This window comes from Strix uralensis, chromosome 2 (genome assembly GCF_047716275.1).
Source record: "Strix uralensis isolate ZFMK-TIS-50842 chromosome 2, bStrUra1, whole genome shotgun sequence".
NCBI lineage: Eukaryota > Metazoa > Chordata > Aves > Strigiformes > Strigidae > Strix > Strix uralensis.
The window spans coordinates 42,613,923-42,638,554 of record NC_133973.1 but is presented as its reverse complement, the minus strand read 5'-3'; the positions used below and the strand labels follow the sequence as shown (position 1 = coordinate 42,638,554).

Here is a 24,632-nt window from a genome sequence, read left to right as displayed (position 1 = left end):
AAATTCATGGAAGAAAAATGGCTATTAAACATAATAGGTATATCTGCTGAACCACAAATTATTGAATATACTGAATATATTTGGTATACTAAACAATTACAGAGGAGAAGTAACGCTACACGTGTGGTCCATTCTTGTATTTTTTGCCAGGCATTCACCAGTAGCCACTGACAGAAAAAAGATATTGGACTAGATAGACCTTTGGTCTAAGCAATCGTCTGTTTTCTCTCTCTATTGAGGGACTTTTTCTACTAAAAACTAGTTCAGGAGTACTTCTGCCATGTTGCTTAAATACTGCATATAAATCTTTTTGTATCCCATAATAAATACCAAGGACATACTGAATTTCCACAAAACCACAAGTACCAAACTTTATAAACCAGTATGAGTCAAACTAAATAAAATTCCACTCGTTACACTAATGGAGTTCCAAAGTCCCCCCAAAGCCCAGAAATGTTGGCACAGTGTACCATTTATGTAATGATTCTGTGGAAAACCCTTAGAAGTGCTGGAGTAATGCTCTGCTTTTCCCCTACCACAGGAATGATCCACACAACAATATAAAATCAGTTCTCAATTCAATGAATTTTCATCCAGACAAAACAAAGAAGAGGAGATGCCCATAACTTGGATTCCTTTACTCTCCTGAGAAACTTTATGCTATCAGCACATGTTAGGAGAGGAACAACAAATGGTCCCCATTTGCCTAAGGATTTAGATTAAAAGCTACAGCCAAATAGTAAATGTGGAGATATTCCTGTGTGGAACTGGAATCACTTGCTTCAAAGTGCTCTCACTTTTTTCCCCCTCTGTCTAGCAAATATTTTTCACAAGAAATAACAGATTTTTTTCACAGCAGAGTTTTCTTCCAAAGCTGAATTTTAGAATCACAGATAAGTAGATGTCGTATCTAAGAAACATGGGTTTAGGCCTATAAAAATACTTTTCAATATTACTCTAAGTTTAGTCACAGTAACATCCTAATCTTTCCTAAGAAAAATAAAATAACAGAGCTTAGCTCCACTTAGTTTCAAAAGTAAGTATTTTCACAGCAGTTCAGTGATAATCAGCACTTCTGTGAAATAACCAAGGACTCCACAGTTAGAGAGAGCTGTTTTCTTGGGAAGTGCATTTAACTGTTAAAATATTCCACTCTATCAGAATATGAGGATACTTACCCTTTTCCAAAGACTTACACTTGCTGATGTCAAGACAATGTATTCCAGAAAATCCCAAAGCTTGAAACAGATTTCACAGGGACAAAATACAGTCACTGGACTAATTTTCTGTTATAGTTAGGCACAGCACATGACTGAAAGTGATCTTACCTTCAAATGCAGTATAAGAAGGGGTGACTGCGGTAGGAAGAGTCAAACTGGACTAGAGTCTACTGGCAAACTATTAATCTACTACAGCCTTTTTAGAAAATAAATTCTGGAGACACTGTGTCAAAGATAGTTTAATGCCAGTATCTTACAAAACAACATTAAAAAAATGTTTCATAATCTCAACATAAGTATTGATTCCATTAACACTTTTATTGAATAACATTTACTCATTCTGTTTCCTTTCTTCTCCTGTCTTTATTTTCAATTAGGATTTAAATAACTATTTTTCTAGAAAATGTCAATATGGAGATCTGTTTACAGAAATTTCTCAGACCCCTCATTAGCATGGTATTTAAGTAATAATGCTGTACAACGAGTCCCTATCCCTTCTTTTGCCAGTTTGACCACTAATAGTTGAGACAGTAATGCAACACCTTACAAAAATAACTTGCAAGATTTGCTTCTGTATTTTAAGGAAACTCCAGAAGTATTAACATACTTTGTCTTTTCCAAAAAGAATTCAGACTTTCATGCCACTTTCTCTACTATCCCATCTGGCTTTTTGGTTTATTACACTGTCCTCTTTTCGGAGATCACAGATATGATTTTTAGGAGGGAAAAACACAAATCTCCAATGAGGAAAAGCTTAGGCTCTGATCCTGAAAACATATTTACACTTCACACTGCAACAAAATATTCCCCTCCTTGAGAACCTTAGTTAGATGACTAATGTAATGTAGTCTTTTGTAGGCAGATATAGAATCTTTTGTGTATTGCACAGTATAAACAAGTAAATAATTATAAATATATATAAACAATAAATATTTTCAAATTCTTAATTACATATCATCATCAAATGTTATAGTCAAAAACTATCCCTAAACAGATGCATTCTGATTCTAATGTAATCTAGGCCAGATTCTGAGACTTGTGTTTGTCTTTTTGCACATAATTGTGTGCTGACACCAAAATAAAAAGTCAACCTTAAGGCCTTTGAAAAAGCCCAGGCCTCCATTTACCCAGGCCTGCATTTCCATTTACCTCCCATCTACCAACCTATGCAAATTTGGCAACTTGTCCTTTCTTTAATTTACGCTGAGTACTCAAACATTTTACCAATATATGAACAGAAAAAAAGTAGGGAGAATGAATACGGAGTGATACCAAAATTTAAAAATATGCATCTTTGATAATTTACCAACACTCTTTTCAGATAAGGCACATTAACTAGCAAGCTATCCTGCAACTAAAATTGATGTATTATCTTAAGAAATCTGATTCAAAGGCAAAGAAGATTACACTGTTACAATGTATAATTCATGTTGTCAGCATGACATTATAATTTAATTAAGAGGCAAACACATTTTGCCTCCTCAGCAATTATTTTTTTAAATTTGTCAAATGTGATAGATGGTTGTGTGAATGACTGTATCAAAAATGTATATGATTTCTCTCATAGAAGCTTCCAAAATCTAAACATTTTCTTCAGTCTTTTTCAATAAATTGGCACTTAAAGTATATGCATCATAATATATTTTGACTATATTAAAAATTTTTTTTAAGTAATAAAAATCAATCTGCCATAGTTCCAAAGTTTCCTGAATAGCCTTAAAATGCATCTCCAGTAGACTATGCTACTTTAGTGTTAAATAATGAGGTAGCACATTGTTCCAAAATTGTTCTGAATTATGTAAACCATTTGCTACATGCTGTTTGGACTTCATTTTTTGTCTAGAGCTGTTTAGTAAGGCAGTACTTTCTGTCTTCTCTGGCTTCCTGGTTTTGCTTTTATTTTGTGGAAGCTTATTACTATAGTTTTTTCTTTTACCTTTTGCTTTTTCCTCTTCCTCTCCTTCTTCCTCCTCTCCCACAACCACTTCCTCCTCTTCTGGTTCTTCCCCCTCTCCCTCTTCCCCTTCTTGTTCCTCCTCTCCCTCTTCCCCTTCTTGTTCCTCCTCTCCCTCTTCCCCTTCTTGTTCCTCCTCTCCCTCTTCCCCGTCTTCTTCCTCCCCTCCCTCTTCCTCTTCTCCCTCTTCCTCCTCTCCCTCTTTTTCCTCCTCTACCTCTTCCTCTTCCACTCCCTCTTCTGCCTCATCTTCTTCAACTCCCTCTTCTCCCTCTCCTTCTTCCTCCCCTCCTCCCTCATCTTCTTCCACTCCTTCTTCCTCTTCTTCCACTCCTTCTCCCACTTCTTCTTCCTCCCCTGCTCCCTCATCTTCTTCAACCCCTTCTCCCTCTTCTTCATCTTCCTCTTCTTCCCCTTCCACTTCTTCATTTTCCCACCCCTCTTCTTCCTTGTTTTCATTTTCTTCCCCCTCCTCCCCTTCTGCTTCTGCCTCTGCTCCCTCCTCCTCCTCCTCTTCTCTTTCCTCTTCAACTTCATCCTCCTCCTCTTCTCCTGCTTCTTCCACTCCATCCTCCCCCACCTCCTTAGTCCTCCTATTTGTAACTTTCTCTTCCTGTTCTTCTTCGGATACCTCTTCTTCTTCCCTCTCTGCCAATGATTCTTCTAACTCTTCCTCTTCACCCTCTTTGTCTTTTTCGTTCTCCCTTTCTTCGCCTTCTTCATTTTCTTTTTCCTCGTCTCCTTCCTCTTCCGCCTCTAACTCTTTTTCTTCCTCCCCCTCTCTGTCTTCACCTCCTTCCTCACTCTTGTATCTTCCCTCATTTTTAACCTGTCCCTCCTTTTCTTTTTCAGTGTCTTCCTCTTTTGCATACTCCTCCTCCATATTCTCTTCTCCTTCACTCAGCATTTCTTCTTCCTCCATCAACCCACCTTCATATTCTTGCTCTTTGCCATCTTCCTGATCAATCTCTTCAGTCTCTTCTGAACCCTCATTCTCACTGTCTCCTTCAGGCTGTGACTCCTCTCTTTCATTTTCTTCCTCATTATCTTCTTCCTCTTCGTCTCTTTCTACTGAAACTTCATCTCTATCTTTTTTAGCCTCACTCTCCTCTTCTTCCTCCCCTAGTTCACCTTCAGTGTCAACTGTTTCATCTAGTTTTTCTTTTTCATTTTCACACTTTTCACTGCCTTCACTCTCCTGATTAGATTCTTCCTCATTCTTAATTTGTAACTGCCTGTCTTCATCAGATTTAGCTTCAGAGTTTGTTTCTTCCTCATTCAGGCTTTTTATATCAGTCTCTTCTACATATTCTTTCTCATTGTTTGTAGCTTGCATCTCCTCAATTTCACTGTCTTCTTTTTCGAAGTACAAATTTTTCACTTTTTGTACTGTTTTCACTGCCTTCTGGACCTCTCTGCCTGCATAGTAGTTATCTTCTTTTTCCCTACTCTTAAGTACATATTTTGGAAGATCATTACTACTTTCCTCAGTTGAAGATGATGACATACTTACAGCTATTTGTTTCAAAAACTGATCCTTTTTTTTAAACCCTCTCTGCTCTTCACTACTTTCTTCTCGTCTGACACATATTCTTTCACATTTATCAGATTTTTCAACAGCATCCCTTATTTTGTTTTGACTTTCTATTGCTTCTTGACTTCCTTGCTTTTTAATAGGATTGTATTTTTGTACAATTAATGAATCAGTCTGGGGCTGATCCCTAGATGCAGAAGGAAGTACATCTATTTTAAGAGATTGCTTAGATCTGACAACTTTTGACGTTTTATTGGAAGAATTTGTTTTTTCAGTCAGAATTTGTTTTTCAGTGGGAAGATTGTAAGTTACATCCTCTCTGACAAATTCAGTATTTTCCACATATTCTTTTTTCCTTTTCACTAGTCTGCATTTGTTCCTAGTAATTTGTTGAACACCACTTCCAAAAGTACTAACACTTTGTGCATGCTCAGATTTACCTTTCATTGTATTTTTATTGGCCACAGGCTTTCCTACAAAGGCACTACTTTTTCCTAAATCTTGTCCTGGTGACTCTGAAAGTGAAGAGTGCTTTTGTAAAGAGCCAGAGTCTAATTTTGACCCCTCCTTCATGAAATCAGAATCCTTGTTCTTCAGCCCACCCTTACCATCTCTTTTCAGTTTCACATTTTTATTGTTCTTCTATTCCACATGAGAAGCAGAAAATTAAAAAGAAAGAAGGAAAGCATTAAGGACAAATGACAGCAAAAGAAAAAGATTACAAAAATATCTAAACAAGAAAAGAAACAATTTGTGTGAGGGAACTGAGAGATAGCATAAAAGGTAAAGTATTTTACATGAAATGAATTTACAGTGCACATATTAAAGGAATGTAACATTATGTTGATGGTAAATGTACTACTACACCTTTTTCACTATCCAAGCAAAGTGAATGCAGTAAGGACTGTGCAGCCAGTACCATGTCCCGTAAGCTAAAGAACACGCAATTGCATGAGGCTGTGTGAACTACGGCTCTCTTACACCTTCCTCCACCTTTCCCCTTGGGAAATCTTCTGATGCACTCACTGTAATGCTCTTTCTAGTAAGTTTGAAAATCTGTTGTCTTTCTGCTTTAAAATTTACAGTTATTTAACAAATTCTGCAGAAAAAATTTTAAAATATAAAATAAAAATTATAATGAAATATACCAAAATTCTGAAATGCTGGGATCACTTTAGGAATGAAACAGAAACTTAATACAAAGTATTTTAATTCAATAATTAAAACCACTATTATTGCTCCTTTAAATATACTCCATGGTGAATATCTGTAAATAAAATCTTTACTTACTTTGTATCGCAGAAGTCAATTAAAATATTTTAATATCAATAAACACTAGAAATGTATGTTATCAGCTTAAGTTACAAATTATATATAATAGTCTCTTGCTCCTTACACTGGTAAATTATTATATACTGTCATCTCAAACTATGTTGGATATGAAGAGTTCTACATGCCTGCACAAATTCTCTCTGACTTCAGACAGCTTTTTAGGATTTTACCTCATAGATATTCAGAAAATTAGCAAGAGAAGGCCTAGAAAATTTGCCTAGCTTTTTAAAAAACTCAAAGCAAAACAATAAGTACAAGGATAATACAAGAATTAGAGATCTTTTAAACATCAGTATAAGTATACATATATATATATAATTAGTTACAATACCTTTTGTTTCTGGAGTGGTGATAATTTTAAGGACTGGTCACTGGGATTCAATTTCATTGCATGTGTCTGCAAAAAATAAGATCTCTATTAAAAAAATAAATATAATAGAGAAAGCAGCATCAAAGCTCATTTCTACTAAACAGAGTTATTATATGAACGTTTTAATATTACTGAACAGTCAGGTTGAGACAAATCTGTATGATCACTCAACTCACTTATTTCACTTCCATTCCCTCATTTATTGCTTATCAAGAGAGTGAGCAGTAACCAGCTTAGATGGCAACATCTAAACTGTCTACAGAAACGGAAAGCTATATGCCCTCTCTTGCAACCCACAAGCATATTTTAGATCCACCTTCCACTCACCATGATGTTGTGGCTAGAAATATAACACCTTATGCCCTTATCCTCACAATGTTCAACTTAACATCCAGTTTGATACCACACCCTTGAAAGAACATGTTCAAAGAAACATGTAGCAGAAGTTTTCATTGGAATCTAATGTCTTTATCTCTTCTACATAAAGCAAAAAACCAAAAGGCAAGGCAATGTAGAATACTACTAGGTGGGCAAGTATAGTGAGATTTTTGTCATCCCTTCCCATACACTTCAAATGACAAGATAATGTTCTCTGTTGCTGTCTGTTAACTGCTTATGCTTAACCACCATATTCTTTTTCAACAGCGTGAGAATGGACAGTTCTGGTTTCTGACTCCCAAGAATTTGTATCATCAATATGATATTGAAAGTTTTTCATCCTCTTGTCACACTTGTCAATAAGAAGTATGTTGCCACAGTTTAGAAAAACTGAAACAACTATGCTGTAACAGATTATTTTCAATCAGATTCAAGAAGAGCAATCATTTTTTTGTATTTTGACAAGTTTGCCTGACAGACTTTTTTCAAATGTACTGTTTCATTCTGATAAACATTTTAAAATTGACTCATGATGAGTACAAAAATGAAAAGGAGAAGGAAGACTAGCACATAAAGTGTGCAATATGTCATAAATAATGCTTCAGTAAATGAATGAAGGCCACGTTGTGCATCACATCTGAAAACAATTTTTTTTCTTGAAAATGAAAAGTCTTATAACTGTTAAATAAATAGTATGCACAGATTGTTAAATTACTAAGTACTGTTAAGTACAAACAAGTAATAATTCCTGTAAAATGTGCAATCCCTCCAGCATAACTGACAACATATTCTGAGCTGAGTCCACAGTTGCTCATTTGTTTCCATTCCATTGAAGTTTAAAAAAAGACAAAACCCAGCAGTCTTTGCAGTGAACTGTGTTAAGGCCAGGACATACCCTATCTGCCAAGAGAACAAAATGTTTTGGGTAGGTGTACAAGTGATAAGGGAACATATTTTTTAAATAAAAGAAATATGTAGGAACATGTTCGGGGATCACCAAATAATCAAAATGTCTGTATTTTAGTCTTCCCTTTAATATGATCCACCTGTGTACTAAAAAAGCTCTTCCTGGAACAGGAAAAGACAGCTCTCTGCTTCATTTCCTGCAACCTTCTCTCTTGGAAATCATCAAGAAGAGGAAGGTCAGAGACAGAGATCACCATGTGGTATCCACTGTCCTTTTCCTCTTCTTTCTGATATCCAGAGCTAAAGCATGGGGAGGGGCATGCTCACTTAAGAGTATGTCAGTACTTACGACTTTCTGAGCTAGCCAGGAGTTCTGTACCAGAACTTGAAACATGATTTAGCTGCTTTGTTCTTCCCCGGCATAAAAATGATCAAATCACAGATTCATTAGTGGAATATATTACCATATTTAGGATGTCAGTTGTATTTCCAAGGTTTCTGTCATTATTCTCATTATCTGAATCTTCTTCTGCAGAGCCTTCCCCAGGTTTATCTTTTTGATGATTCTTTTCTTCAAGGTAAAACAGGGAGAAGTAAACAAATGCCACAGGAACAAGCAATAGATATCAAACAGAACACCGACTCTTGTAAAATAGAGATTATCTCTATTTTACTGACATAAGACTGAAGTCCTGAGTTTTATCATTCCCCCAGCCTAAGACACAGCAGAAACACTTCCACCTCCTTTTCATCAATATTGCACTAGAGGTAGCTCAGGAACCTGGCCTCAGTGCACTGTAGATCTCTGACCATTTTTGCAGGTTTGCAAAGGATAAATATTACATAGGACAAAGCTTCTTTTGGTTAATCCCTTTAATAACAGTGTACCAATAAGACTAAATTAGCTGCAGTCATATTATCTACATTGCACATTATCTGTAGATGGATAGAGAGACAGTTGGTTTAACTCCAATGCAGCATCATAAAAATGTACCTACATCATTTTCAGGTGCACCTGAAGTTCATCAGATACAAAACCATTTTCACATGGCACAAAACCTGAGGTTTTAGGCCTTAGAAGACTCTAAAGGCAATACAAATTTAATTGCATTGTTTTCCTGGAACCAGAAATGCTAATGGACATGCTGGCAGCTTTACAAATAATCACTTAATACTAACTGAATTAATTCCTTTCAAATTGGATTTGACTGTCCAATAAATCTGAGCTAACTTTTACACAGAAGCACTGCATTCTACACTCTTCAGCATTGCTCTTCCCAGGAAATCACACATGCCCAGGAACCCAGATGAAGTCCAGAACTGCTCTAGAGAATCTCTGTAAAAGTCCAGCACTGTATCAAGTATCGTTGTTATCCCAGCTTCTGCATTAGCAAGAATATTGCAAATCCTTATTATCTTATATAACAGAGAGTGAAGAGTACTTTTGCATTTCCAAGTGAAGAAGAAAGATCCTGTAAGAATTAGTAGACCTCTTTTCTTATCCAAGGTGTCTTGTAGGCCTTCGTGTGTCTTTAAGATTGTTCCTAATAATTTTCTTTTCTGTAATTATTTTTCTTTTTTGTGAAAATAGAGAAAGCGGTTACTAATCTTACAGTATTTTTGTGAAGTCCTATTTCTACAGGCCTGAGGAACCACAGGTACAATTTAGAAGTTGTTTTTCTTTCACTCAATGTTCCTCTAAATCTTTAAGCATGTTTTCCAAACACGAACAATGTGAGGCAATTTCTTGTATGCATTTCTCAACTTTCATGTCTGTATGCTACCAGACCCTCTTGAGGTAAGACTGAAACGTAAACCTTTCATGTTCAAAGCGGGTATTTGTTTATGAATTATGAGAGCCAAACTACATAATCATCAGAAAACAGCAGCAAGATGTGGGGACACTTCACCTTTTTTACGGTCTCTATCCTTCATAGGTTCAGCTTTAGGAAGACTTGTAGAAAAATAGAGTGGGCTAGTGTTGCTAGTCACAGGCAGTGAAGATTTTAAGAAGCTTTCTCCCAGTGGAGGCAGAGTTCGTGCCATTTGAATAAACTGTTCTGGTGACTTTTCCTTTAGAAGAATAAAAAAAAATATTGAGAGTAAGAGTAGAAGAATAAAATGTAAGCAGCCTCTCATACTTAACAGTGGTATTTTCTTTTAGCTGATGATACGGTGTTGTAACTTTGTATACGAAGCATAAACAAAATTTCTTTGATATTTTAATTATTTACAGTCCTAAAAAGTGGAGAGGTATATAGTGGGATATTTCAGGTCATTCCTAAACAAAAATCTCAAGCAGTCTTAAAATATAGACAAAGGAGAAAAAGAACTTTGATTTTTATTTAAAATGAAAATACAGGTCTCTCGAATAACACTGAGGTATTTAATCCACAATATAAATATGTTTTTACAAAATTAATGTAGTCTTATGGTAGAGTTAGTTTTCAGACAAGTAAGTGAAAAGATCCACTCAAGGAAATGACATGGAATGTGTAGTGGAGATAAAGGAGAAGAAACTGCTATTTTTAGTAGCCACAGGATCTTAGGATCATTTCAAGCTGATTGTGAAACTTTCTCCTTTTATATTTTATAAACCAGCAACTTCCTGAATATATTCAAGGACTCAGAGCAAAAAAAAGAGTCAGGTTCTTCTTCTTTTTAAAAAATATTTCTAAGATATTTTAAAAAATGCAAAGGAACAGGCTCTACATTTTAGAATTTAAAAAAATACAAAATTAATTTCAGTCTTTTTCATAGAAATAAACAAGTAAAATCTGACCAATACCTATCTTGTACCTGGATCAATTCTGTTGCCAGGGCAGATATTCATTCTTCTTTTTATACATTAAAATTAAACATGTATTTTAAGGAGATAAATTTATTTCCTGGGTATATGCTGTGATTTTAGCTTTCCTAAAAGTATGGCAACTCCAAACAGCTCTGAATTTACCCTCTCTCGACGTCGCATTCGTGCTGATGTTAGTTGTAAGGTGTTTGTTAGTAGTGAGTCTCCACTCATTTTAGAAAAAGTAGCAGTCAAACGGCTCTCATACAAATCTTCTAAGACTACTTGTTCAGATCCTTTAGGTCTTGGAGCAGCAAAAACTAGCATGTGACAACCACCACAAGCAACCTACAGCACCAAAAAAAGGTCTGATTATTTCATTTGCATGTATCAATACAAAGATCTAATTGTCTTATGACCATCTCTATGGACTTAGATATAAGAAAAACATAATAAAAGAGATATTAAATTGCTTCAAATTCAGGTCCTAATGACATTAGCAAGATAAAAGTACTTAATTACATTTATTAATGACTACTGATCTATGTTCATTTCTTCCTACTTAAACACAATATATTTGTATTGAACAGAACACACGATAGGTCTTTCAAATTACTGAAGAAAGCAATTTCCACTGATTTTCAAGGGATTTTAGCTAACTATTTTGATGCAAGTCAAATGTGGGCAATACTAATAGCTTCAGTGATACAAACCTAGATATTTTATCACAAAATCCACAAAATGTAAAGCAAGTCCTACACTCTCCAACAAAGCATTTTTACGTAAAGATCAGATTTTTCACGTTTTAAAAACTTTAAAACCCTTACCACTTCTGATAAAACTTTCTTAAACTCTAAGTCCAGTAAACAAACAGAAGTGATCAACAGACTTTTGTCCCAAATTTTGCTCAATCCTGACTCATGTTTGCATTTTTGATGCTGGCAACTCTGTGACATTTATTTCTTAAACACTTCAAGAAAGAGATGAAAACAATGCCCTTAAAAGAAAAGCATATTTCTGCTTTCTCATCCTGTTTGGATTCAAAAAAGCAACTCCTCAAATTTTCTTAAGGTTTAAAACTCTCCCACTGCACAAATAATCATTAAAATTAAAAAGATGACACTCTGATGTTTTCAGAACAGATATTAGTTTCCCCCTACTGCCAACAACTTAAGAGTAACAAATACTTAATATTATAGGCTACCACAACTCTGTAGACCAAAACACTATAGCACAACACTACCAAATACAACCCTAAAAAGCAGTCTGTATGTGTAGTCCAAGCCAAATACATTCTAAACTACATGAACAGTAAGTATAGTAAGTATAATTTCCTTTTTTTTTCAATTTGTACTGTCTACTAACTAAATGTTATAGAAATAATTCTATAATGAGATTTCAGCTCTCATTAGTAATGTGTTTCATCAAAAAAGAAATATTTTGATGTCTGTGAAGCATGAACAAAAGTTTTACCAAAAGGACTGTGAACCTCAAGAAATTATAACACAGAGCGGGATCAAACTGATTTGTAAAATTCTCTTCTCCAAGGCCTAACTTGCCATGTCGCCCATCTCCAAAAGTAAACATGAGGCCATTCTCTGTATGTGGAAAGAAAAGGATGTTATTAATAACAAAGATTCAATACAAAACCAGGACAAAACCATTACAAAGTAACAGGCCATGCAAGTAAGGAATATTTCTCTTCCAAAAGCAAAACCTGAACAATTATTTTTAGATTTTCAACAGATGACTATGATCAAAAAATATGTACATTTTCAGGCAAAGTAGTCTGAGATGAGAGTTAGTCTAGACAATTTGTTTAAAAAAAAAAACAACAATAAAATAATAAGATTGAAATTGTATAGGAAAAAAAAGGCTTCTAAACAAGAATACTTGTTAGCAAGGCACAATTATGAGGTTATAATTCCCTAGGAGATACTGGGAGAGCTATGCATGGCATGGCTGAGAATCATAAATTCCTAATACTGAATCTGGCTTTCTCACTAGCTCACAGCCTTTAGAACTAGTAAGTTTGCATATGTCTTCTTCTATTGCTCATTTTATAAAGAAAGATTTTACAGTATCAGAGAGAATCGCTGGAAGTACATTTCAGAATTTTTCACTTACATACCTGCTATGACAGCAGTATGATTTTCCCCACATGTAATGTTACATATTTTATGCCTTCTCAGGTGTTTCACAGACTTCGGTACTGAAGTTTCAAAAATAAAAGTACCGTGTCCCAGCTGCCCATATTGTCCAAGTCCAAAAGTATATACATCTGTCTCTGAAAATGTACAGGCAAAGTTAACCACAAATATGCTGAGAGATATATATATATTATAACCTGCTTTCTATTAGCCAAATGGAAATCAAATGACATCAGCATCAAAAAAGCAATGTTTTATCAGTTAAAAAATGTATCAACTAATCAATTACATTTACCAATAACAAAATACAACAAAATAAGAAACAGGAAATGAAGCACTAAAATATATACAGAAAAAAATTTTGAATGGTTCAATATGCAGTATATTTTCTAACATAACTGCAAAATAATTCACTGATCCCGTGTACACAAAATATCAGCTAACAAAAAATTTATGGGAGTTTATATACTGCAATTAATTCAAGACCACGTTTACATATATGTGCATTTCCAAGTACAATAGTCTCATCTTAATTTCTGGTTACCTACATAACCCTAAACTTAATAGACTAGACCTCTTTAAACCAGTACTAATTTGTGTGTAAGAAGAGACTGAAACAATAACAGAATAGGTATCAATATTCTGTTCAGCTACCAAATCAGCCCTGCATTAAATACAGAGAACACTAAAATTGTCTTATCTCGTGACAGAATAATCATCTTTCCACATTTATATTTTGTCCATTTAATGGACTGGCTGTGCCAGGAAAAAGAGTAAGAGTTTATCCAAAGCAATAAAGATTCTTGGTGTGTCCATCCCTGGCACTCCATCACAACAGGGGAAGACTGTGAAGCTTGGAAATCTTGATGAGGTCATGCTTGAAAAGGGAAATTCAAAGACTAAGGTTTTTTGGGAAAAGGAGTTTTCCTAGAATTTTATGCCCTGACCCTTTTACTTCTGCATGTAGCCAACAAAGGAAAAGCTAGAAAAGTACTACTTAAAATACTTGAAAAATTGTTATGAAAATCTGGGAAAGATTGAGAAGGACAAAAAATATTCTAAATCAAGCAAAGAAACCTGATGCTTGGAAGTAATATATTGTTAAATCTTTGTTAAGAACATGGTACACAGCATGCCTACCCCTGCTGCACAGATGAGAATGTTACCTGTATAAAAACGTATGTTTGGTAAGTGCCTAAATTATACTGACACTATTTAAGTTAGAATTAGATATATTGCATTTAAATCTAAGGAGGACAGGGAGTCATGGATTTACTATGTAAGTCTGATTACTTTGTATGAACAATGCAAGCCTTACTAATGACTATGCCCTTGAAGAGACACTAAAAGATTGATAACAGGGGAACATCCTGCCCAGAAGGTGCTGAAAGTTGAGTAATTGCCAAAGCAGCATAAAGTCAGCAAAAATCTATGGTAACTGGGGGAAACGTAAAGACAGCAGAAGGAGATCGTAACCACCACTCAAATTAAGACCAAAAAGACCTGCTCCCCCTCACCCTTTGAGTTTGTGCAGAATAATAAAAAGACTCTGTATTAAATCGAGACAAGACATGTTATTAATCAATGAGGGACAAAGTGATAAGAAACTAACCACTGGTCATTACAACAAACATTTATTCATGCAGTTTGAAGTGTATAAATATGTCGTTTGCCTGTGTGCGGTGTGCTGGCTTTGTGGAATTACTGCCTAGAACCCATCTTTGCGCAAACATGAAATAAAATACCTCTGCTCTGTGTGTATACTGGCATATTGTACACTGGGTAAATGACTCCGCTTGTGGGACAACACCATCAGGTCAAAAATCTCACCACCTTCAAAAGTAAGAGAGGAATAGGCACCCATGCCAGAATGTGTGGAACAACAATCCACAAAGAATCTTTGCTTTTTGAGCACTTCTTTGTGTCAAGGAAACAAGGCAACTGGAATAGCAAAGCAAGTTTCAGTGCCACAAAAGTAGTTTACACTGTGTGACCGAATTCTCAGAGCAGCCACAAACTGGAGAAATATGAAAAAGAAATTATGTTACCATTTCTTCAAACTAATCCTCCACTACTGTCAGTGAAAGAGAAAGAAGAGACCAGATTCCATGTTACTACCATAGTACACCTACTAACTTATGCTGAACTTTCTGATTTCAAAGGAACCATGATGAAGTACTGTAACACTACATATGGAAATGTTCTTTCTAGGAAAGGGTTTGCCCTTTCTGTCCCTTTTAAATTTTTCCGTATTAAGATGTCATGAATTCACACCATAAAAAAACCACAATGGTCTCATACTTTTTCAAATTGTAGATGAAAAATATTGAGTAAAGCTGTTTTTCTTACTAAATGTAATAGTAAAGCTCCCTCTGCTGGAAATTGCAGTAGATGAAAGCAACATGTTCGCAGGCTCTTTAAAAAGTAAAAATAAGAAATTTTCTGTAACATTTAGACTTTCTGTGTAAGAATCAAGAAACTACACCTGAAAGACAGGAGCTTTCTCTAAGGGAACCAGAGTCTCATCCCTATTTTAGTAAATGACTTTCTCAGGATGGCTGATTCAATAAATTCTGTTTAGAAGCACTGCATTTGTCTTAACATTTCTTTGGAAACTGGCAGATCTTGTTAACTTTCAAATTATATGCCATTATCTGATTAACATAATTATTTTGAGTGAAGTTGGACTTTTTTCACAGTCTCTTTAATCCTAGCTTGAAACATGCAATGCCTTTTGCATTGAGGGACGGAGATATTCTCAAATGTGAACCTTAAAAATATAGGAAACTACTTCTTTTCCTCTGTTTCTATGGATAATGAGGAGAACGGGCCAATCCAAAACCAGGTTAGAGTGCCTTTATAAGAAGAATTATTTCTTCCACTGCCTATATAGACCAGGGGCACCTAAATTTTGCTCCTCCTAAATTTGCTTATTAGTCAATTATCAAGGCACAGGAAGGCAAAAACCTTGTACCCTTCTTAAATGATTCACCGTTCTGGTGCAGAAGTGAGGCCAAACCTCAGTAATAATCTCATTTAGCAGAAGCAAGATATCTCCTCCAATCTGTCTTTATAAATACATGGAAAGATAAGTCTATGGCAAAGCAACCTCACAGACTTAGTAATAAAATGACAGAGGTCCATTTCATCAGTCTGAACTTGAATTTGTAAATGAACTTGCCTACAGCATGAATCCAAAAGGGGATATGGCCCCACTGTCACCCTCTTCTTACTGTCACAGAATCACAGAATCATCTAGGTTGGAAAGGACCTTGAAGATCATCTAGTCCAACCATTAACCTAGCATTGGCAGTTTCCAACTACACCATATCCCTCAGCACTAAGTCGACCCTACTCTTAAACACCTCCAGGGATGGGGACTCCACCACCTCCCTGGGCAGCCCATTCCAACGCCTAACAACCCGTTCTGTAAAGAAATACTTCCTAATATTCAGTCTAAACCTTCCCTGGTGCAACTTGAGGCCATTCCCTCTTGTCTTATCACTCATTACTTGGTTAAAGAGGCTCATCCCCAGCTCTCTGCAACCTCCTTTCAGGTAGTTGTAGAGGGCGATGAGGTCTCCCCTCAGCCTCCTCTTCTCCAGACTAAACAACCCCAGTTCCCTCAACCACTCCTCATAAGACCTGTGCTCCAGACCCTTCACCAGCTTCGCTGCCCTTCTCTGGACACGCTCGAGTAATTCAATGTCCTTTTTGTAGTGAGGGGCCCAAAACTGATCACAGTAATTGAGGTGCGGCCTCACCAGTGCCAAGTACAGGGGTAAGATCACTTCCCTGTCCCTGCTGGCCACGCTATTTCTGGTACAAGCCAGGATACCATTGGTCTTCTTGGCCACCTGGCCACGCTGCTGGCTCATGTTCAGCCGGCTGTCAATCAACATCCCCAGGTCCCTCTCTGACTGGCAGCTCTCCAGCCACTCCTCCCCAAGCCCGTAGCGCTGCTGGGGGTTGTTGTGGCCCAAGTGCAGCACCCGGCATTTGGCCTTATTGAAACTCCTACAGTTGGCCTTAGCCCATCGCTCCAGCCTGTCCAGGTCTCTCTGCAGAGCCTCCCTACCCTCGAGCAGATCAACACTCCCACCCAACTTGGTGTCATCTGCAAACTTACTGAGGGTGCACTCGATCCCCTCCTCTAGATCATCAATAAAGATGTTAAACAGGAGTGGCCCCATAACCGAGCCCTGGGGGACACCACTCGTGACCGGCCGCCAACCGGATTTAACTCCGTTCACCACAACTCTCTGGGCCCGGCCATCCAGTCAGTTTTTTACCAGCAAAGCGTGTGCCCATCCAAGCCACGATCAGCCAGTTTTGCCAGGAGAATGTTGTGGGAAACGGTGTCAAAACGGTGTCGTCAGTCCCAGTAAGGATATGGTTGGATGAGACAAATAAAACATATTGCCAGCAAAAGGACAGATCTTGTTCCCCCATTCTCTCTCTTCAGTCCCCACTAGCACTGTCTCTGCTGCCCACCTGGCTATGTGGTGAGCCAGCTCAGCTCAGTAAGCCAGGTTTTGGGGGTTTTGCTGATACAGTTCTCCTGTAGAATGGCCAAGGCAGCACCAGAGTGGTACAAAGGGAGAGGAAAGACATATGGCCAGAGCAGCACGAGGGAAGCAGCACTGCCTCCAGTGCATCAGTGAATCATAAGAAAGGCTCAGCCATATTAACAGCACCCACAAGAAACAGAACACAAGTCCTGTCTTGGCCTCGAGGAAGGAAATGCTGCATCCACAGCAGCAGCCCATGAGAAGGGTCCTTGAAGGATGAAGAGAAATGGTTTCAGAGCTTACGCAGAAGCCAATGGCTTTACTGTACCAAGTGACTTTCAGCACTTGAGTGCTGTGACTGCTTCTCCTTTACTTCCTACACTTTTTTTTTTTGGAAGAACAGGGATATTTCCCTGCAACTGTGTATCATCCACCTTTGCAGGCATCTTCTGGAGTATGTTACAGTTCTTTAATCTCTATGACCATTGTCACTATAAATACAATAGTCCTAGGCAAAAATCTATATAGCTTTCAGATTTTTTTAAACACATGCTATTTGCTGAAAGAACTGAGTGAGCTCCAAGAGTGTTTTTAAGATTCATGCATTCCTTGCTATGTATTTAACACTACAGACAAAGTTAAAAATCCATGGAAGAAAAATGGAAACAGACAGGTGTGCTTATATCTCTCCACATAGATTCATTCCCCTTGAATGTTATTATTATTACTACTACTACTACACTAGTACTACTATTAGTAGGTTATTAGTGGGCTATTCACTCTTACAATAGCTTTATTTTTAAACAGCTTATGCTTAAAAATATTACTGTAAAAATCGTCTGTCAACACAATACTGTTTTACCAGAGCTAGTAATTGGATTTGGGGATTTCAGTATAAATAGTATACAGACTTAAGAATGGCTTGAAAAATCTAGATAAGCCTATATGGTTTGAACAGTCAGTTCTGTCATGAAAAGGTAGATACTTTTCATCCTTTTCATCCTCTTTCAAAAGGGTATCTTCACTTTCTTTTCTTTTTAAAAGACTTTGAGACAGAAGATGAAAAACCCAACATTTTACATACTAACACACTAATGTGCTGTATTGTTGTGTCAAACAATCTATTCTCGAAGGACTGCTTCACTTTTTCCTTTGAAGAGACATCTTTGCTTTCCCTCCTTTCAGAGAATAAAAGGAGGCAATATATCCTTTTATAGACAGGATTATTTCCAGAGGATTTGTGATCATCTGAAAAAAAACTGGAAGATATTAAGGCCACTCCCAATCATCTGTTTCTTCCTCTCCAATTTCTAGATTCACAAATTATTATTATTCTACCTTTTAAAAAGCTTAACTGAAAAAGTATGCAAATTGAGATTGCTGCTCTCTCATATTTCGTTTGAAAGTGACGATACCAACAGCTTTCATTTTCAGTAGAAAGCATTTGCAAGCATTGTGGGTAGTGGATGCATCTTTTTTTTTTAGTTTCTGAGAGAAGTCATCTGGGATGAGGCTATGATCTTCTTGAACTGGCTGATAGACTGTCACAAAATGAATAGGTTTGTGCTGCTACAGCGAGAGAATGTTTTTGCATGATAGAATTTTCAACTGCGATTCTGTTTATTCTCTAGAACAACTGCAAATATTAAAGGCAGAAGTAACAATAAGACTTGTAAAGAAGATGGTTTCCAATACCATATTCAACATTTCTAAAACCTTTAAAGAGTTTTTTTCCAAGTCATTGCTCTCAATGGTTTAATTTTTTGTTCTTGAAAAAAAATTGAGTTTCCCATTTTGGAGTTTCAGAGAAAAAAATGAATTATTTTAATATATACTTTCTACCATTTACTCTGATACTTGTTGGAGAGATTCCAAACAGTAGCTTGATTTAATAACCCAGATAACAGTGGTTCTTACCATACAAAATTGCCAATAGAATAGATAAGACAGTCATAAAAAAGAAATCACATGAAGTTCTTTGGAATAGACTAATTATGTATGAGAGTCAGGAAGAAATTTGCCTTATACTCAGTAAGATAACTGGATTATGCTTTCTCCTGATTCGATAAACCCTAAGTAGAACTGATGACAAGAAATGAGCCAAGATGTGCAACAGTCTCTCCATATGACATTTTATCCTATCCTATTCCTATGTTAAATGAGATAGATGAAACAGGGGAATTTACAATAGTCAGACACTCACTTCTTATTCTTTAAGACTGAAACGACACCCTGAAAAACTGGAAAGACCCTGAAAAGATGAAAACCGCATCAGTATGTATTGTGTTACTAAAGCCAAGCAGCACCCATTTGGATGGGAGATGATACTTGAAATTTGGAATTTCTTCAGAATTGTACTACTTTCTTAGTTTAGGAAAATTAGCTTAAAAGAAGTATAAATGTTTCCACTCCTCTTTAAAGATATGTCCCTCATCAGAATTCTCAATTTGTGGTCAAGCCACTTATCTCAAGATGCAATATATGCTTCAGTACTGATTTCAAGTTAAGTTTCTGGTGCAAAGCCTATAATGCATGTATGCTACACCCATTTCTAAATGATTAGTGTCCAAATCTATCTCTTTCCCCAATTTTTTCCCCAAATGTTGAGTCAAAAAAATTTCTGTATATTAACTCTCCTGACAAAGTGTCTTTCACTTAAGACAGTATTTCCATTATCCTCTACTCTTGTTCAAAGTGTCTTAGGCAGAAGTTCACAGATGTAACCTATTTAATAATAACTGAATCACATTTGAAAGCATCTATCTGACCTTTCACTCTTGTCACAACAACTATTAATCTTTAGGAAAATGTATTTTGTTGCAGGATATTGTTTTCCTCTTCTCTTGTCTCAACTGGATCTTCTGGCACACAATGCTTTGATCATCAACTGCCAGCTAAGCCAGCACTGAATTTCTTATTTTCCTTCTACTACAAGATCTATTTCCACAGGCAAACAAATCTTACATATAAAGACACTGACTTACTACGGTGTTTTCTTCACTGTATTTGTCTTTTGGCATTTATATTTTTCCTCTTCATTCTAGCTCTTGTACAGATTTCACTATAATAATGATGTCATCCAGGTCTACATCTTCCTACTAAATCTCTGTAACAGTCATTTGTTATAATGAAATTTTATCACATGAAATACCATTAAAACAAAATATCTATTGGTTGGCTTCAGATTTATGGTTAAAAAAATAATCAGTAATGATAATCAAACACTTTCTGCAAAACTTCATTTTATAACCCATAAAATAATGCTATGATTTGTACATTTTCTGGCCTCAAATTTATGGTATTTTTTTTCCTAATAATGATAATCTGATTTCAGGTAAACAAGTTTATTTTATGACAGAATACTGCCAGGGTAAGACTGTATGTTGGTGGAAGAAGAGAGACAAAGCCATTGAAATATAGACAAACGTTTGCATTATTTGCATAACCTCCATTTTCTAAAAGGGAAAAAAAGATGACCCAGGGAACTACAGGCCAGTCAGTCTCACCTCTGTGCCTGACAAGATCATGGAGCGGATCGTCCTGGAAACTATGCTAGGGCACATGGAAAATAAGGAGGTGATTGGTGACAGCCAACAGCTTCACTAAGGGCAAATCGTGCCTGATGAATTTGGTGGCCTTCTAGGATGGGATTACAGCATTGGTGAATAAGGGAAGAACAACTGACGTCATCTACCTGGACTTGTGAAAAGCATTTGACACTGTCCCACATGACATCCTTGTCTCTAGATTGGAGAGACATGGGTTTGACAGATGGACCACTTGGTGGATAAGGAATTGGCTGGATGGTCACACTCACAGAGTTGCAGCCAATGGCTTGATGTCCAAGTGGAGAGCGGTGACAAGTGGCTTTTCTCAGGGGTCGGTATTGGGACGGGCGCTGTTTAACATCTTTCATGGTGACACAGAAAGTGGGACTGAGTGCACCCTCAGCAAGTGCGCTGACAACACCAAGCTGTGTGATGCAGTCGACAAGCTGGAGGGAAGGGATGTGGCATCCAGGGGGACCTGGACAGGCTTGAGAGGTGGGCCTGTGTGAACCTCATGGAGTTCAACAAGGCCAAGTGCAAGGTCCTGCACATGGGTTGGGGCAATCCCAAGCACAAATACAGGCTGGGCAATGAGTGGATTGAGAGCAGCCCTGTGGAGAAGGACTTGGGGGTATTAGTGGATATAAAACTGAATATGAGCCAGCAATGTGCACTCGCAGGCCAGAAAGCCAAACGTATCCTGGGCTGCATCAAGAGAAGAGTGACCAGCAGGTGGGGGGAGGTGATTCTTGTCCTCTACTCTGCTCTTGTCAGACCCCACCTGGAGTACTGCATTCAGTTCTGGAGCTCCCAACATCAGAAGGACATGGACCTGTTGGAGTGAGTCCAGAGGAGGCCATGAAGATGATCAGGGGGCTGGAGCATCTCCCCTGTGAGGACAGGCTGAGAGAGTTGGGGTTGTTCAGCCTGGAGAAGAGAAGGCTCCGGAGGGACCTTATAGCAGCCTTCCAGTATTTAATGGGGGCCTACAGGAAAGCCAGAGTGGGACTTTTTACAAGGGTCTGTAAAAATAGGACAAGGGGTAGTGGCTTTAAACTGAAAGAGGGTAGCTTTAGATTAGATGTAAGGAAGAATTTCTTCACTGTGAGGGTGGTGAGGCACTGGAACAGGTTGCCTGTAGAAGCTGTGGATGCCCCCTCCCTGGCAGTGTTCAAGGCCAGGTTGGTCGGGGCTTTGAGCAACCTGGTCTAGTGGAAGGTGTCCCTGCCCATGGCAGGGGGGTTGGAACTAGATGATCTTTAAAGTGACTTCCAACCCAAACCATCACTATTAACAGACAGCTACTTGAAAAGTGACTTCCCAAATACCCTCCTAAATATTCAAGGTCATTTAAATTTACTACAGAATGGAAGCTTTCCCCTAAAATTTTCCCCCCTCACACCAGCACAAGCTCCTTAGAGAAAAGAAACATCAATCATCCATGTTGCACTAGGAGGTGCTGGCTTGTTACAACTCCAGTAAGGAAAGTACTCAGACTCTGCAAAGTATCTCTTAAAATGCTATTTATTGGAGGTAAGACTATAAAGAAAAAGAAGATAATATCAACAATCTTATATTCCTTCAGATGCTGGGAATCCTGAGCTGTGTGGAATTGAATAGGTCTCCAGCCAGGCACAGCAGCCTACACATATTACACCCATGGAAGGTTACCCCATTTTGGTCATTTGAGCTCTTATAGGATTTTCTTACAAGCAAAACAACTCTATTACTGTCAAATAAAAAGAACATTCATGTGGGAACTTGCTGCTGGAGTTTTAGATAAAGGCAAGGACATGCAAGTGGTGTAACCAGTGATACCAAGTAGGATCTGCCTGTAAGCTCCTCTGTTAAAATTAGCTAAATTTATCCTGTAGCCAAGGGATATGTGCAGCACAGGCCTGAATGTCAAACTATATATGCAGCACAGCACAGACCTGCACTTAGGTTAACTGTTATGTGGATTTCCACCTCCTTGATGTACAATGGTCTTCCAGTTAGGATCACTACAGCATCTTACATTTCAGTGGGATGTAAATTCTTTAAAGCAAATTGACTTTACTGATTAAGTTATAGGGCTGTAAAAAAATCCAGTTAAATTGCATACCTGTCAGCACCACTGTGTGTTCTCCACCACAAGCAACCTTATTAACCTTTTCCATAATTCCCAGTACAGGCTGTGGGACTCTATTGTTCTTCAGCTGTTCAGGCAATAATCCCAGTTTCCCATTCTCAGGTTCTCCAAAAGTATAGAGCTCACCATCTCCTGTGAAAATACAGAATAGAACAGGACTTCCAGCATGCACTCAGAAGCAAGGATGGGTTGTCAAGACTGCTGCAGACACAAATTAGTAAAATAGAAAAGTGTATGAACATTACGGGATAATTGAACACATTTGTATAATGTCCAAACAGTTGTGCAAACCAGTCTGCTTTGATGGGACAATAAGGGGCTAAATTTTAGCCCCCTCCAAGATAAGAACTGCAATATTTAGCCTGCAAGGAATCTAACCAAGGAAAAAACAAACCCATATACGTCCTGCTTTTGAGAGGATATAATTCCCTCTATAATCTATATTTACGTCAACTGAAGTTGCTTGCAAGAATCTCAATTAAAACAGAAAATCGTTTTGCATGGAATTTTGATGGAAAATCCACACTTTCTTCTTCTAAGATACAGAGAAAATAGGAAAAAAGTAGAGTAAATGCAATGAAACTGTGTGGACTAGACAGCAAGAAAAGAGCTATACAACAGGGATACAGCAGTGGTTCCATAAACAATAACTCCACCAGAATTAAGTTCAAGAAAATACTGAGAGGTCTTTACAGATCTCTCCCTGTAACTTCTTTCTGGTCTGCTAGATAATCATATAAGAAGACCCTTCTCATTCACCCAGACTTTTTAGGAATCCAGTTCAAAAACTGTTCAATCCCTTTGAATTCATTTTACTGTCAAGTTTCATTTGTTTTATCTTTTCCAATCACTCCCGTTGCTTTTTCACTGCTATGTAAGTCTGAATTACCACTCAAGACAACATTCTGTATATCTTTCTACCATAGTTAAAAATGGAACATGTAAAATGTACTTTGCATTGCTATATTTACAATTTATCTACATTTATCTATATCTTTTACATTTATCTACATTTTACATTTATCTACATCTTTATTTACAATTTATCTACATCTACATTTCTGATTTTCCATGCTAAGGGGCCCCAACCATTCTAATAATTCAGAGTGAGGTTTAGGTAGAAAACATTTCCTTACTGCCATGAAAGCTTCAAGTTAATAGCTGAGTGTTCTCCACTCCTGAAAAAGATTATTTATGGAGTAGTGTCCTCATAGCAAATTGTGGCCCACAATACGAATTTGAAATTACTTAACAAAAAAATCATCCTACGCTACTAGGTAAGAAAAAGGGGTTTTTTAAATCCCAGTTGGATGTAACAAAGCACAAGGATAAACAAAACTCTCACATGGAGCTAGTCCAAGATAAAGAAATTTTAAAACTATTGTTGCAGCTGCCTGCTAAAGGAATTTCGAAGTGATAGCTACAGTTACATAATCAACATAGTAACAAACCCCATACCAAGCCAAAACAGGAAAGGAATTTTATCTTTTTGAATTTTTAATTCTGATGATGAGAAAGTCAAAACTGGAGTCAGTAAGAAATGTGTCATTTTTTACTGAATTTTCCTGAGCTTTACTCTGGCAATACACTCATTTAATATTTCCTTTTGCATGAATAAAAAATGAGCAAGAATTTCAGGTTGCAAAACCACATTTTCATTTTGTGTAACTATGGGACAACTAGTTACTAATACATCTTCATTTAAGTTATCTGGTAAATCCAATAGATAAACTAGATTCAAAATGTTGTTCCTGGAAAACTCTTTTGCCAGCAATCTATATATATTTCTTTTCCCTTTGTGGCACTTGAC

General features: G+C 37.1%; 1 protein-coding gene across 6 annotated transcripts in view; it reads right to left on the bottom strand.

Moving 5' to 3' along the window:
- Positions 1–1,244: 1,244 nt before the first annotated feature.
- RPGR (retinitis pigmentosa GTPase regulator) overlaps positions 1,245–24,632 on the bottom strand; it is a 47,689-nt gene continuing 24,301 nt past the window's right edge. For all 6 annotated transcript variants that reach the window (XM_074858540.1, XM_074858541.1, XM_074858545.1 and 3 more), the window contains 8 exons: positions 22,796–22,954; positions 12,614–12,769; positions 11,956–12,080; positions 10,648–10,830; positions 9,605–9,767; positions 8,159–8,265; positions 6,372–6,437; positions 1,245–5,350 (listed from right to left, as the gene is read on the bottom strand). In XM_074858540.1, the coding sequence (XP_074714641.1) occupies positions 2,963–5,350; positions 6,372–6,437; positions 8,159–8,265; positions 9,605–9,767; positions 10,648–10,830; positions 11,956–12,080; positions 12,614–12,769; positions 22,796–22,954 (3,347 nt within the window). In that variant the 3' untranslated portion in view covers positions 1,245–2,962. The remainder of the gene's footprint in view (positions 5,351–6,371; positions 6,438–8,158; positions 8,266–9,604; positions 9,768–10,647; positions 10,831–11,955; positions 12,081–12,613; positions 12,770–22,795; positions 22,955–24,632) is intronic.